This window comes from Falco rusticolus, chromosome 8, assembly GCF_015220075.1.
Source record: "Falco rusticolus isolate bFalRus1 chromosome 8, bFalRus1.pri, whole genome shotgun sequence".
NCBI classification, from domain to species: Eukaryota; Metazoa; Chordata; class Aves; order Falconiformes; family Falconidae; genus Falco; species Falco rusticolus.
Genome location: NC_051194.1, coordinates 21,331,495 through 21,347,720, shown reverse-complemented (window position 1 = coordinate 21,347,720; position 16,226 = coordinate 21,331,495). Strand labels below are relative to the sequence as shown.

Sequence of the window (16,226 nt, the reverse complement as noted above, 5' to 3'; positions counted from 1 at the left end):
ACAGCTGCTCAGCAAATACTGTGTGGTAGAGTGGGGAAGACACAGTGCTCTAATCCCACAAGTTTGGATGGAGCAGGTAGGAGATGATAGTGTGCGGAGCACATGGTTTGTGTTATAAAGGAAAACCATTTACAAAATCGGAGCATTAGCAAACTGGCTTTGCTAGCGAGTTGTGGGATAGTCTGCAGCCAGCACAGTGGCTGCAGCCCTTGTTTTTCTGAAACCAGTGCTGGGGTCTGGAAAGGGAAGGGGGTCCACCATGTGTGAGGGACACCCTGTGCTGCACTGAGGGTGAGGTGGGAGAGAGGGTTATTTCTGCATCTCAGTAAGAAAGGCCAGACAACAAATGGCTTAATAATATAGTTGTTTTAATAAGATAGAATAAAAAAAAGGGCTGTATAATAGCTTGAAGGACCAGAAAGGAGGAACTTCTCCCCAGGGAAGGGCTATGTGCAGCACTGTGGGAAAATCCATCCTGGGTCCATCTGATGCTGCACAAATGCAGGTTGTCTAACATCTGAAGGGGCGCAAGATTTACTCACTCTTGGTATTTTTTTTTACTCTACCTTATTAAAACAGTTACTTTATCAAGCCACTTGCTGTCGGAACTTCCTCACTGAGACCAGAGAGACCCTTGTACCACCTCCATCCCCCCGTCCAGCCCAGCCCTGCCTTGGGAAGAAGCAGGGAGAGTGAGTCCCTGAGGAAGGGTGTGTGTGAGGGGCTTGGCAGGGGGCTTGCAGAGGACTGCTCCCCCCAGATCTGGGCCACAGCTCCCTGTGGGCTCTGGCTTCTGCTAGCTCTCTAGCTGTCCCCAGCCTGGGGAAGTGGGAGGGATGTGTGGGAGCCCTGCTCTGAAGGGGCTGTGGGAACCTTACTCAGGTCCTCATCACCTCCCTGCATGAAAAAGTTGTGACTCCTACAAGGGGAACAGGCATGGATTAAATGCTGCATGTTGTGTCACAGGCAGCCAGAATTTTCCCCTCAGTCAGAGGCTGAGAAGCAGCTTTGCCAGACTGGTTAGAGCTCATATATTCCAGAGTCACAGGATCCTGGAAGGCGTAGTGGGATAGGAGCCCTGGGATGCTCCTGGGCAGTGCCTGCTTGCACCATGACTGTCACCAGCACAGGGTCAGGATGACCACAGCCTTATTGGGCTTAGCTTCATTAACCCCCACTGATGGAGGACCCCTGCCCCATGCTGTGGTCTCTCCTAGGCATACACCACCTCCTGGGAAAGAAAAATCATCTGGATGTCCAGCCTAAGCATCCCAAGCTGCACTATAGGGCCATTGCCCCTTGTGACATGTCCCACCAAGGGAAGTTTGGCTCTGTTGCCTTTGTAACTGCCCTTCAGGTAGCTTTTGGCCACCATTAATTCAGTGCTTAGCTTCCTCTCAGCCAGACTAAATGAGACCACCTCCTAACATCCCTCCTTTTAGTCCCTGTGTCCCCAGCCCAACAAGCATGTACATGTGATCCTTTATTACCAACATTTCACAAGAGGGCAGAGCAGGCAGTCACCGTATCCCCTGGGCCAGGTAAGTGGTGGTGATGTCTATACTCCATCACTCCTGTAATAAGCAGAGACTCCCACTGAAGCCTCTCTCTTAGCAGAGCTGGCCCGTCAGCCTTCCCAGACAATGATTTTTGGATAAGGAAATACAATTGTTGTCCCTGACTCTGCAGGGTTAATCTCAGTGCAGGTGCATGTGGTGCTGCTGCCTGTGTCCTCAGCTCTAACCAGGACTTGCACAGCAAAGGGCTGAGGAGGGAGCTGCAGACCAGGAAAGACTGTGGCCATCACTGCAGATATGTTGGGGAAAATCGTGAAGTGCCTGTGGAGGGAGAATCCGGCAGACACTAGTGGGTGCCCACAGATCACACAGATGAGATGCAGCAGATGAGCTGCCTTGCTGTATTTGTAATCTTCCACTGCTGTTGAACAGGGAGGAGAGGGAGCTGAAAATGGAGCTGAAAATTGAAACTTGAGGATCAGATGCTTGGAGGTGCTTAGGAGCCTGATTCAGCCCATCGCTCCCCAGTGAAGCAGGAGCTTATGTGCCTCTTGCTGTCAAGCTCAGCACAAAGTGAGACTTCCATGCTCCACCTTGGAGCAAAAATAATTTTTATTAACTCATTGAGAAAAGGGGATGGACATAAGGGCACAAATTGCAACGTACAGGATTACAGAGTGATATGAAGAAAGAGGGAGGAGAAGGAAAAACAACTTGGTCTTTGTTTTTTAATTTGCATCCCTTTAACTGGCTGAAGGAGTGCTGGGTGAGGACAGTGGTGGTGTCATGATGTGCCCCTCTGGGTAGGATCCAGTGGTCCCTTCCTGGACATCACAGCAGGGAGGTTGCATTCAAGACCTTACTACCTAAAAGCTTGATGCCCTGGGTTGGATAGTGCCAGGTGGCTCCAGCCTGGCCCCCCAGCAGGTGCAGGACAAGAGGCTGGTGTGCAGGGAACCATTGAGACCTGTCCTGCAGAGAGGAGATGCAGCTGGGGAACTAAGAGGTGAGCCAACCAACAGTTTGTGGGGCAGAGAGAGAGTCCAAAGACCTGTCTGCACCAAGGGGTGTGGGATCACTTTATGCTTTTATGACCACCACTGGTTTTTACCTTTGCAATGGTATATGATGTCTGGCAATAGTTGGCTGCTTCAACTGTTGCATTTTTCATGGTGATTTGGAGATTTTGCTCTTCATTTTTCTTCTTCTCAAGACTTCTTTACAGTTCTTCCCAACAGAGGCAATCCTGACCCAGGATATGAATGTAGCAACACATAATTTATACGGACTTTATCTGTGATGAGAACTTGGAGGTGGATGGACATACCAGGTGCATGGATATAATTGTAATAGTTATTTAATGCACAGTGGGGTGTAAGGAGGTTATGTAGAGAGAAGGAAAGCGAGACAGAAAAATCAGAGAGGCTGGCAGAGTAATCCAGTCCTGGGGGAGAGCCTCTGGGATGGAGGGTGTCTCTTACTGGACCCTGGAGACTGGGGGCTGCAGTGAGCGGGAGCTGAAGATACACTCTCATGTGGGGAGCATTGTCTCCACCAGTACCATTTTACACCCACATGTCATCTTTCTAGTGACACATCACAGTGCTTGGCCAACACTGCCCTTCTGGGGGACAAGAAGTGTTGCCACCATCAACTTTGTGCTGGTATCTGTGTCTGCAGGTCACACAAGAGGAATCCTCTGGCCCCAGGCAGGGTGAACAGTGATGACAGAGCAATTGCTCTTCAGAGGCAGGTTCCCCTCTGTCTCCTCCATCCTGACTGGTGCGAAACCCTCTCAAAGCACGTCTAAGCAATAGAGTGTGTGAGAGGTGCAATAAGCCAAGGCTGAATAGGCATTCCATCAGAATGATCAACGTGCAAAATTTGGGTTCTAAGGCATGGGCTGAAACATCTGATTGGAAGGCTGGGAGGAAAAAGGAAAGGCTGAATTGTTTATACTTTGTTTTCATTCATCATTGCTGCTTGTGTGGGTGGACAAAGAGTGAATGAGTTTCTTGGGGAGGGCAGCAAATGAAAAAGGCACACATTTCCTCGAAAGATGAGTGGCTTTTTTTCTTCCTTGCACCTAGGTTAATATGCCACAAAGGGGCTGGAGGGAGCCCTAGTAGCTTCTCTACTGTGTGAAAGAAACCACTTGCTCTTGATTTTTCTTCCCTTTGATTGCCATGTGCCAAGAGAGAGAAAGTTCTTCAGGAGTGGTTTCATCCCTCTAGTGAAGTACTGGTTTGTGTCCCAACAGCAAATGTGCCCAACTTTTCTTTGGATTGTTGAGTGTCTCATGAAAAGACAGTAGGATGATGCTCTCGCAACACAGGGAAGGAGGGCTAGCTGGATCAGATCTCCACGCCACAATCGTCTCTTTCTGGGAAAGGCAGCGCTGGTGCCTGCAGCTACACCCCCCAGTTCTGCCTTCCCCTTCTGGCCCTGTTCTGGAGAGCGACATTAATGGGCAGGAGATGTGGGAGCACAGCAGGGTGGGGGTAAGCTGAGGAAACTGCTGAGACCATGGCAGCATTGCTGGTGGAGGACTCCTGAGACGGGTCTTCGTCTTCTTTGCTGCAGCCATGCTGATTATTGGAGCCTTTGGCATGCCAGTGGAATAGGAGATTTCGGAGGTCTCTCTCCATCCCAGTCCTTACCTACCTGGAAGGACTTCCAGATACAGTTTATTTTGACCATGGTCCTGCTTAGTCAGTCTCCAGATTGGAGTCTCAAATTGAATGCTAGGCTTTGTTTTTTCCATGTAATTTCTGAGTTCCTCATTTATCATCTGCCTTTCTCATTTCACCCAAGGCTGTGGCAGTGTCTCCCTGGTGCCCAGAGTCTGGTATGTCCTGGTGAAGGGCTGGCTCCTGCCCTGTGCAGTAGGTACTAATGTTCTTCGTGGGCTACATGTCCCCTGTTGCTGGACAGCCCCAAGCTGAACAAGTCAAAGCCTTGCAGAGAAGACACTGAGGTGGGAAGAAAATATCTGCCCTAGATTGGTTGGTGTTCGGGCATATTTCTAAGCCTTTGTAAAACACCTGACTGTTGCAGGGAAGAAATACTCCACAGGAAAGGATAACTACGTTCCTTTGTCTGGGGTGTGCGTGGGTGTCTCCTGAGTCTACTGTTTTCACACCAGCAGGGCTCCAGGATGTGTGTGGGGGGCAAGGATAGACCTGGTGGTGGGAAGGGTTGTGGGAGATGGAGGGACATGCTTGTGATGCATGCATACTTCTGAGGCTCACCTGAAGCAAGGAAGAGGTTAGCACAGCCCCATGCTGGATAGCACCAGCCCATCCAAAATACCCTGGGGTGGCAAGGTAGATGCTGTGTTCCTCGTCATACCAAAAGCTCCATTTCTTTGATGGGACTTACCCACACTGGAACTTCAGGAGCCTGTCTTCAGCCAATGTGTAGGAAGCTGAAGAACTACAACCTGTGGAAGATGCTGAAGACTTGCATCCTGCCTGCCTGTGCTGTTTGGGGTCAATATCTTTTCTTGCAGAAAAGCTGCAGGGTTCTCTGAGGTGTGGAGGGACACTGCCCTTTGTGGCATCCCTTGGGACACTGCCGTTTGTAGCATCTGTCACCAGGCAGGGCTCTGTGCCAGGAGCTCCCTTGGCAGAGAGAAGGAGAGACCTGAGAAGCGCTTTGTTTTGCAGGCATCCCTGGGAAACTGCAGGAGCAAAATTCAAGGAGGTAAATGAAAAATCAGCCTCCAAAGCAGTTGTCTGAGGGTAGAAACCTCAGATGGTGCTGCTGAGCTCTTGGGGTCCTCCAGGCAGGGTGGGATCTGGGCTGAGCTCACATGCTCCATCTCCCTTTCAAGGTGGCAAATATGATGGGATTTTGCAGCAGGGAGGTAGGGGAGAGAGGGCTTTGGAGAAATTAAAGCAGTCAGGGGATGAAACGGTTCCTTTCTGAAACAATGGCCCTGCATGAGGGATCTAGCTTGTGCCTGAATGCAGACTGAACTGACTTTGGTGGCTGATAAAGGGAAAATATGGAAGATGAAGAAATAAAAACCCAGAAGGGAAGGGGTATGGATGGGTCAGAGACACAAACAATCAAGAGCAGCTGCACTGAGATGGTGCAGAAAGGTCTGGCTTCTGGCTGATAACAAACACAAAGCCTCTTTACTGAAAGGCACAGTGGATTTTGCAGAAGAGAGGAGAAGCTGGGAAGTGTTTAAATTTGCCACAGTTTTGACCATTCTTAAACAGGGTGAAAATCTGAAAATACATGTCAGCCTTGAGACTAAGCAAGGATGGTGTCAGCTAACAACCGTGGTGATGAAGCTGGGGAAAACTCTTTCTGAGACAAAATCGGTAGCAGAAGAGGTCCCAAAGATATGTGATAGCTGGTGATAGAGACAGTGAAATGGGGATAGGGGTCCTTACCCTGAGGAACAGACATGGGAGCTGCAGAAAATGCATATATAAGCAAAGGGTGAGATTTAAAATGTTCTATTTGGCAAAATGGCTTTGGGGGCCAAAGGTTTTTGTCCACCTCCCTGTGCAGATAAAATCAGTGCAAGTCCTTGACCTACAACAAGGCACAGCCCTTGACCCCCAGCACACTTGCTCTTCTGAGGTCTTTCTAGAAAGCTTTGAAAAGAGCATTGTGCCAAGGAGGCCTCACGGTGATCCATGGTACAGCCCAGATACAAAGAAAGACCCTGCGGAGATCACTGCCCAAGCCACAAGGCAATGCAAAGCCTGGCGGGAGATGTTAGAACATGATGTGACTCTATCACCAACCCATGGGCACACTAGAGGTAAGCCATCACTCTTAACTGTGCACTGCCCTGTCAGCAAAATCCCATTAGTAAAACCACACCACCTCCTGCCTGGCTTTGTTGGATATCCTCAGTGGATATGAAAGTACACACAGCATTCCCCCAGGAGAAATATCTTCCAGCCCTGGGGGATGAATTAGGACCTTTTCCCTCCAGCTGTCGCTTGGGGACCTGTAGTGAACTCAAGCATGACTTGCCAGTAAGGATCAGCTGTTGGACACCAGCACATTGAAGAAGTCCTTTGGCCCCTTGCTGGTCTTCACCTGAATAAAAAGAACCTCTCCTAGAGCCCACAAAACCTGCAGGGTGCAACAAGCAGGGTGAGGGAAGGGATCCCTCCCCTCTGCGTGGCATTTGGAATTCCCAGCCGGAGGTTGGGTTCAGATTGGGACTTTCCAGTGCTACTGAAGGACTTTGACAGACTGGAATGCGTGCAGCAGAGGTCAGGGGCAGGGGACCAGGACGTATGAAAAAAGTCTCACTGGGCTGGCTTTCTTCAGCCTGGAGGGGATCTTGGTGCTGCCAGCGCCTGGGAGAGAGAGTAGAGGGGCAGAACCCCACAGATGGAGGGGGGGCAGGAGGCCACAGGCACAAGGTGGAACACAGGGAATTTCCATTAGCAATAAGGAAAAGCTTTTTTCACCATGAAGGTAGTCAAAGCTGGACCAGGTTCACCAGGGAGGTTCAACCCCAAGCTAGGCACGACGTGGAGTGGCCTAACCCAGCCAGGCCTGCTGTGAGCAAGGACTTGGACCATAGACCTTCTGAGATCCCTGTCAACCTCAGTTATTCTGCTGTTTTGTGAACAAGGGTTGAGTCTTTGCAAGGCAATTGAAGAGAGATATTTTAGAAAGTATGTTATTTAGGCTCCATTGTCTCAAAACCAGTGTTCATATTGGCCTTGCCTTATTCATTTTGTATGTCAAAATGCCCAAGGACCTGCAGAAAAGAATGATTTTCCATTTATATGGGACAAGCAGCAGGGAAGGGGGGAAGAGATTTAGTCCTAAGCCATTTCCCAAGTGATAACAGGAGTGCCAGCATCTCTGGCGATGAAGACTAGCTGTCTTCACAAGAGCTAGGCTGAACAGCAGAAAAAATGCTGCTAAAAGGAGATGTGGCCAGCGCCTTTTTATGAGGCTGCATCCTAGACTCCAAAATGTCCCGGAGACAGGGAAAAACCTCGCTTTTCAAAATTGCCCTGGAGGCCTCACAGGTATCTTGTGTTGAATTTCTCTCAGCTGATCAAACCACTGTGGTCCAACCGGGATCTCAACCTGCAAACAGGGAGAAGACAAGGATTAGCAACTCAAATGCCTGGGCATTAAGCTATCTTTTCTGGTGAGGGGAAAGGCAGAGCAGGAGACCTCCAGATCTCAAGTTATACTATCAGGTATCTCCTTCATTCTCAGGCAAAATGTGTGCTGCTGTCTGAGCAAAACATCAGGAAAAGGGGGATTTCCACAGAGATTTGTGTCAAAAGCAGAGAGTAGTCAGTCAGGTGGTTTCCCTTCTCCTCCTCCAAGCAGCCTCCTGAATCCAAAATACCGTTCTTCCCTCTGCCACTGGAAACACTTCTGGTCCCTCCTGCCTCTCTGCCTGTGTTCCTCTGCAGTTTTGCACAGTCACCGAACAGGGGAAAAGGGAAAGCTTTCAAAACATCTGAAAGCAGAAAACCACAGACAATCACAGCTAGCCTGAGAAAACATATGCAAGAAATGCTCCCCAAGCCCTGCTGTTAACATACTGCTGCTTCCAATGCATCACAGTCCTGCAATGGCAGAGCTGTTCAGGGAGCTGTTAGCCTACCTGGAGAGGGGGAAAGCAGTTGTCCTGGCTGGCAGTGCAGAGCCACGACTGCTCCGGGGCTGCGGAGCTCTGTATGTGTGTGCGCTGGGGCTGTGTCACCGTGTGCCAGTGGTGGGACAATGCTGGCTCCTGCCCTGGGCAGTAGAGCCAGGGCAACATGAGGAAAGGCAGTGCCTGGTGCCTGTGCTGGGCAGAGCAGCTCTGCTCCCTTCCCATTTTGCCTGGTGATGCTGGCTGCACTGTGTTAAATGGAGAGCAAACCCTGATCCTGCCATCTGTGTTCCTCTGCTCTCACCGATGTGATCCGAGACCTGTCTCTTGTCAGCTTTCAGGGTGTACTGAGGGGTTCCCTTGAGGCTATAAAGCCAGTGGGGTGGGGGCTGTGCCTCCATTGAAACACAGGCAGGGCTTTGCAACCCTGCTACAAGGTGTGCCCCAACCCATTGCCTCAGCGAAGGCTAAGCCCAGCCTTCCTGCCTCCAGGTCACCTCCATCGCAGTGGGACTATGGCCGCTCCCCTTCAACGCAGAATCTAGTGCGACAACAGATACAAAATCCTCTGCTGCTAATTTAGCATCTCAGATCCCTTCTATGCTGTGCCATCTGGGCAGTGAGGCTTTGTGAGTACAGATGCTTCAGGGTCAGCTTTGAAAGTAAACCCAAATAAGCCACTTTTTGGAGATTAAACTGACTCCTCCTGGAAACCACTGTAGGGGAAGAGCACTTGTTTATTAAAAAGAGACAGCAGGGATCAGGGCATGAAAGGAGGCTTTGTGTCCTCACCTATTACCTTACTCCATTTGTCTCTATGTTAATGCCTTTTCCTCAGGTGTGCAGGGAATCTCAGGCACAAACCTCCCAGCTCCACAGAAACCTCGGGCAGAGAGAAACCTCCTGGCTCTTGGGCCCTGCGCAGCTCAGGGGGGCTGTGTCACTTGCAGCCGCCCCCGAATGAATGCATCTCTGGTGGCATCTTGGCGGGTGTGTGCGTGCGTGTGTCTGTGAATGCCTGGGGGCCTGGCCAGCCCCATGGCCGAGACGGAGGCAACCCCATCGGTCTCCATCCCCGGGGACCCCCAGACCCTGCAGGGGCAGTAGCCCGGGACGCAGGGATCCCCTTTGCTGCAGCGGGCATCCCCGGGGGGAGGGGGGGGGGGAAAGGGGAGTCCCCGGGGCAGGGAACCATCATTTCGGGGAGGGAGGGCGGGGGTCAGCATCCCGGGGGAAGGGGCGGCGGTGAGCGCATCCCACCTCCCTCGCTCGGAGGAGGACCCGCGCGGCTCCGCGCCGCGCCGCGTCGTGCCGCTCCGCTCCGCCCCGCCGCGCCCGCCGCGCCGCAGCCCCGCAGCCCGGCCGCCGCAGGGCCGGCGGGCAGCGAGCGGCAGCCGGCGGCATGAGGCGCGACCCGGCGCCCGGCTTCTCCATGCTGCTTTTCGGCGTTTCCCTCGCCTGCTACTCGCCCAGCCTTAAGTCGGTGCAGGACCAGGCGTACACGGCGGCGGTGGTGCTGGAGGGCAAGGTGCAGTCCGTAGGCCCCCCCGCCGGCGGCGGCAATGACAGCCGCGGAGCCGCCGGGCCCGCCGGGGGGGTTTTGGTCAAGGTGCTCGACCTGTGGCCCCTCAACAGTGGCGGGCTGCAGCGGGAGCAGCTCATCAGCGTGGGCTCCAAGGCGCCCTGCTTCAAAGTGAAGCGCAACCACCGCTACATCTTCTTCCTGGAGCCCACCGAGGAGCCGCTCGTCTTCCGCACCGCCTTCGCCCCACTCGACACCAGCGGCAAGAACCTCAAGCGGGACGTGGCGCGGATCCTCTGCGCCGACTGCGGTACGGGCCGCGCCGCGCAGGTGGGGGGCGGCGGCCGGGGAGGGTCGGCGGGACGCGGTGATGGAGCGGGGGGCGCCGGCCCGCGGCAGCCGCGGGGCGACAGGGCAGTACCCTGGGGGCCGGGGGCTGCCCGGCGGTCGCGTCGCCCCCCTCCCCCCCCCGCCCCCGCCTCAGCCCCGACCGGCACGGGGAGCCGCGCCCGCACCGGGGGCGACGCGCTCCGCCGGGCCCAGCCGCCGCAGCCGCGCTCCACCCCGGCCCCGGGGCCGCCGCTCGCCCGGCCCGAGGTGCCGGCCTGGTCTCGGTCCCGCGGCGCTATCGCAGCCGCGCAGCCCCGGGGCCCGCGCCGGGCGGGCCCGCAGCCCTCGGTCGCGGCGCTTTCCCGGTGCCTCCGCTCGGGAGCTACTCCCCGCCGCCCGCCCGGGGGGTGGCCCGCAGCCCCGGCCCGGCGAGGGGCTGCCGGCATGCGGCGTGCTCCGCTAGCCCTGCGCGCCCGCGGCGGCCCGGCGCGGCTGCGGGCGCGGGGAGGGGCTCTGCCCGCGGGGTGCGGGGCCTGCGGCAGGTGCCGGCCCTCCGGCCGTGCCCGGAGTGCCGCCGAGCTTCGTCTCCGGCAAAGCCCCGGCCCCGCCAACGCCGCCAAGTTGGTTCTTTTGTTCGCCCCGCGCGTTCAGACGCCCCCGCCGCGGCACCCGCGCGCTGCCGCCGCCGCCCGCGTACGCGCCGTTATGAAATGACTTCAACAGGGGAGCGCCGGCCGGAGCGTCCCCCCTTCGTGCCTGCCTTTTCCCTGCTGTCCTCCGGCAGGTCGAACGCTTGCCGTGGGCTGGGCAGCGGGGCGACCGGGCGGGGACGACGACTGCGTTTTCGCGGGGTCAGGGTCTGCGCGTGCGGCAGCGCGAGGCCGCCCTGGGCCGGGGGCGCGCTCGGCCCCGCTGCCCGGAGCGGGCCGGTGCTGCCGGGGGGCGCCGCGCCACCAGAAATGGGTTAGAATCTCGCACGTGAGGTGGGTTACCAGGCGACACGGGGTGTATCTCCAGGGGATCCAGGTTCCCCACTCAATGACAGAATGCTGTGCTTCCTCATCAGGTTAATTGGCTTTTTGCCTCGTTAAAGCCAGGTGCCTTGTCCAGTTACACTTAGCTCTGTAATGAAGGTATGTGTGCTGCCTTGTTACTTTTGTTGTTGTGTTAGTAACGGGGTGTTTCTGGGGCAAATGCATTGCAGTTCAGGACTGCTGACCCCAGATTTTGAAAGCCAGACCTGCCTCTTAGTCATCCAAAAGATAAATTTAGAAGATTGCGTTTCCTGGGAGAAAGGTGGAACCTTGCATATCATAATATGTTGTTGAGGAAAATAGGCTAGGACTGCATACGAGAAAACTAATTTCGGAGACGCTAATTTCATGTGTATCTGTATGTGGGCCATTTGTGGACATAGAGGATTTAGTGAAATAGCTGTTGCAGAGTTAAAAAGAAGGTAAATGGGGGAATTTCTCGGGACTGTGGTCTCATCACCAGGTGAAAGCATGACAAAAGGTCTTTTACTTTTTTTTTTTTTTGGAAGTGAGGTTTTCAAGCTTGCACATCTCTGAGCAGCAGGAACCAGGAACCGAGGCTGCTCCGTCGCTTCCTGGATCAGGCCCAAAGTGTTAAAGTGTGGGCTGATGCAACAACAAGTTAAGGAATGTCATTCTGCCCATGAAACCTTTTTGGACTGATGCTTTTGTTTCTATATTTTTGGTGGTCTGAATAGGCTCCCTGGCTAAGGGACTTGGCAGGTTATTGGGAGCATCATCTCATCAGAGCTCTACGGCAGATTGCAAAAGAAAAATAAAAGCTGGTCGTTGGGAACTGTCATAACTATGGCTTGGTTCAGTGATAAAGATTAAATGGGAGCCCCAGCCTGCTGAACCTGTGGTTCCCCAAGTGCTTCATGCTCTTGGTTCAGCTGGGAGGTTACCTCTGAAGGTGACGTTCCTGGCAGAATCTTCTGATTTGTAGCACCCAAGCTGCTGGAAAGGTGTGTGGACTGGGAAACCGGGCCATGGTCTGCCTTCCTGCCCCTTGGCTTCTGCTGGGAGGAGAGATCCAGAGGGAGCAGGGCTGGTTCCCATTCTTGTGGCAGGCAGGGGCTGTGCACAGCTCTGGAGTTGGCATGAGCTGAAGTGTTCAGGCACAATGTGTCTCTGAGGGACAGCCAGGCTACGGCCTTGTCAGGAATAGCATGGAGCCAGTCAGGAGCCAGGAGGATGGGCGCTGGGGCCACTTCTGAGTGGGTGGAAGGGGACCTCATGGCTCTGATCACTCTGGTACCCCTGCTCCCAAAGATGGAGGCCTTGCAGGACCATCTTCTCCTTGCTCTGGCTCCATGCCTGGGTCTGTTTTCTAGTGATTCATCCCCTTCTCAGAGGCAAAGATGCTGTGTGTCCTCTGCTCTTGCCGCTTGCTGAGGTCCAGGATGCGTTGCAGGATTAGGCCTGTGGTTGGAGTATCTGTGTCTCTCGCCAAGGAGCAGTCTCTGCTGTTTGCACAGCTCACTCAGAGGAGAGAAAGTGGATTGGTGAGGCTCTGCACAGGACCCAGACCCTTGCCAGGCAGAGCCAGGAAGACTGGAGGAGAAGCAAGTGTAGCATGGGGTGTGGGAGGCAGAACAGGTAAACCGGTCTGCGTGGCTGGTATGTCTGACATCCAGGGAGGAGGATTCTCGCTTTGGTCATCCCACTGCTGGGCAGGCTCTAGAGGCTGGAACTTACCTACCTGCAAATTCCAGAGGTTTACAGCCTCTGCATCTCTGCCCAACCATGGGTTTGTGTCCCCCTGGTATGCAGGGAGCAGCTGGTCCCTGGGCCCAGGATCCTGTGAGTCTCACTTGTCCTTCTGAAAACCTCTTCTGCACCAGTAGTGTTATTGGTTTTTTCATACTGTTATATAATGATTCCTGTCATTGCTTCTCCTGCTGCCTCTTTTCTTTACATCTTTTAGCCTCTTAATTTCAGATGGTCTCTTATCTCCTTTGTGCCTATATGCACAGATCAAGGAGGAAGAAATAGGTGCAAGGCACTGCTTTGGTTCTCACTGGTGGAGTGGCTGTGTGGTGTCCCTGCTGGGACCACTCCTTATCTGAGTCCAGAAAGGGCATTGTGGTCCTGACCCTCCGGGTCTGTAAGGGTTGCTCATGTCATCATCTGCTTTCCACTCTATATGGAGTCCATGCTTCCTGCCTGAAAGATGTATTTGCAGATATTTTGTATACAGGAGAGGCTCTTGCTGGTGGGGATTTAACCTGTCGGGGCTCTGATTTCTGCTTTCACAGAGGAACAAATGTCTTCCTGCCTCCATATGCAGGAATTTGCAAAGTAGCTTTAATTAGAGTTTGTACATCTCCCGGAGCACCTCACCAAAAATGCTGCAGAGTTCCAGGACAAGGTATGCGACTTGCCTGTAGGATTAGGTAGCTTAGTCTGGGCAAGTAATCTGGTGGTGGCAGATCCCCAGGAGGATTTGCAGGCAGAGGACCTGTTGTTGCAGCAGGTATTTCTTGTGATATGAGGTCTTTTCTTTTTTCCCAGTCAGAAGGTCTCAGTGGGAATCAGGATCATGCTAGGTGCTGTGGCATGGGACTTGGGGGCCACGTGGGCGGTTGGTTACAGTGAGCCAGGCTGGAGGCAGCTGGCCTGTGAGGAAAGCAGGGAGTCCTGATTTTGAAGTGCCCGCGGGAAAATACAGCCCTCTGGGCTACAGTGTAGGTGTTGCTGCTTGAAATAGCACTGGCAGCTCAGGACCAGAAGCTCATGCAAAAATATCCCTCTCCCCTACTCCGTAAGTCATTGGGCTTGCTTGAAGCTAGGCAGGCACAGGGGAAGGGTGCAGGTGGGCTCTGGCCACCAGTGCTGGTGCTCCCCCTTCATCCCAGGACAGCTGTGGAGCAGGGAGCAGCAAAGCTGGATTTTCTCAGGCGCCACCCTGCTAATTAGAGCTGTCTGAAACTATTTCTCACCACCTTCGGAAAATCGCACTTCCTTAGGTTTTGCAGAAGAGTGAAAACTTGCTTCCGTCTTGCCTTGAGTTTCTGCAGGTGGGGAATGGTCACTTTCGCTGCAGAAGGCTTTCACTCCTGGCAAGGACAGCACATTCCTGGGTGCTCTCTGCTCCTGGCTAGCTGGCACTCAGGATTTGGCCTGGGCGTGGACCTGGGGTGGCTGGGTCCTCGTGGCCAGGTCATCTCCTCGTCTCCCAGTTGAGCCAGCTGTCATGGGGAACTGGCAGCTGAAACTTTGCTTGGCCGGTGCTGTGGGTTCAAGGGACTTTAGCTGTACCTGAAACCATGGAGGCTGTCCACTCCCAGGCATATGCCGTGTGTGTAGCGAAGCCTGGCTAATTTTTCAGTCCCTCTTTCAGAAACATTTGACTAAAAGCATCTCCCCAAGGATCTCTATGAGTAAGAGGAGATGAAAAAGGCTGCTGCATGATCCCAGCAGTGCTGATTTTTGTATCTGCGGCCTATCCATGCACAGCCCCTGGACACCAGCTGCTGCTCAGTGACTGTGCTTGTGCTCTGCTACCTAATAACCCTGAGATACGGGTCCTGAAGTATGACACCCTTTCTAAATCACAAGCAACATCTTGACTTGGGTTTGGATCTGGATCAGAAACTGGTGCATGCTTGGGAGCACAGAGGCAACAAAGTCCATCACCAGGCAAAAAGGGAGCCATGTTCTGCTGCAGCTGAGCTCCCCACCTGATTTGGGCTGTGTAAGGAAAAATGCACCATGGTCACCAGGACCTTGGGCCTTAAAGCATTTGGCACACCCCAAAATGGTCTGCAAAGTCACACAAAGGATAAGTTTTGGAACTGTAGTGCTGGGTTGAGGGTGCCTCTCGCAGCAGGAGCAGATGGGGTTGCCACTCCCCATGAGCAGCATGGCATCCTACAAGGAGCAGCTGCTGCTTTGCCAGATTTAGGGCATTGGATGCTGATACTGGCATTGCATTGTCTCTGCTTCCCCTCCTGAGTCACTGCGTGACACCGCTGAGTGTAGAGGAGAGCCGTGCTGTGTAGGCTTCCCCCCACAAGCTGTGCTGGCCTTTGGCAGGCGAGGGTGCAGACGCAGCATCAAGGACAGAGGTGAGTGGTGTGCTTGGCCAGGAGGAGCTGCAGGAGGTCGATCCATGGTGGGCAGAAGGTTTGCGAGGCTGCAAGCCTGTGGGTGAATGTGGTTGTCTGAGAAATTCTCACTGCAGAGGAGCCTGAGTGTTAAAGTGCTGGGATGTGATAAAGTGCCTCCGCTGAGGCGGGAGGTGTTGGGGCTGTCTGGCAGCTTCTGTCGGTCCTCCTGTGCCTGCTTGGTGCCAGGTGCAGCAGTGTGGTCAGTGATGGTCATGCTGGTTGGGGAGCTGGGTGTAGCAAAGATGCCAGTAGATCCTCTCTCTCTCTCTGTTCTTCCTGCTGATCAGAGGAGGCTGCCAGGATGCAAGCATGCGCCCTTCCAAACTGCTGGACCACTCTTTCATGTCCAAATGGTGCCGTTTGAAGGAGAAGGCTCTGCCCCAGCTCCCTGGTGAGGTTTCCTCTGTGCTGTGTGGTGCTCTGCCTGGTGCAGATGGCAGAGGACGCCTGTCCTCGGTGGGAGCTCGGGTGGATGTGTGCGGCATGGGGAGGCTCTGGAGGAAGCTCATCTCCCTGGCAACTTTGCCAGCCAGGCATCTGCTCGCCTACTGAATTGGGTGTGCAGCAGTCAAACCCCTACAGGGTGCCAGCACCTCTCAACATTTGCCTTCTCCAATCTGGGGGGGAGGTGAAGAAGTTTGCCAACTGCCAGAAATTTTGAAGACAGAGTATTGAGCCTGCAAGGGTAGGCTAAAGATCAAAAGGCAGATGAATCACTGTGCTGCTCTTTCTCTGCCGAATGATCGTGCTCCCAGTGCTTGGCTGCTGCAGCTTGATGGGAGGCTGTGTGCTGCAAAGCTTGGCCAGAAGGGTCAGTGAAAACTGCTTTCATTTAATCCCCACAGCCCAATTCCATCCTTGGTAAGAGGGTGACCAGTTTGAAGGAGAAAACATGAGGTTCCCCAGAATGCAGGGTACTATAAGGGAGCTGACGATTTGCAGCTTGAATGAAAATAATTTGTGTCACTCCAGGCATGGAAACCTGGGATGTAGTTGTGTAGGGGAAGGATCACCTCTGTGCATGGTGGATTTAAGGAAAAGTTTTGAATGGAAGTCACAGCACACAGCACTGAAGCTGTTCAGGGGAGGGGGAGAGTTCAGATTAAG

At 53.9% G+C, this 16,226-nt stretch overlaps 1 protein-coding gene across 2 annotated transcripts in view; it reads left to right on the top strand.

The window, feature by feature from the left end:
* Nucleotides 1–9,453: 9,453 nt before the first annotated feature.
* LOC119152174 (pro-neuregulin-2, membrane-bound isoform-like) overlaps nucleotides 9,454–16,226 on the top strand; it is a 30,690-nt gene continuing 23,917 nt past the window's right edge. For both annotated transcript variants that reach the window (XM_037397056.1, XM_037397057.1), the window contains exon 1: nucleotides 9,454–9,953. In XM_037397056.1, the coding sequence (XP_037252953.1) occupies nucleotides 9,524–9,953 (430 nt within the window). In that variant the 5' untranslated portion in view covers nucleotides 9,454–9,523. The remainder of the gene's footprint in view (nucleotides 9,954–16,226) is intronic.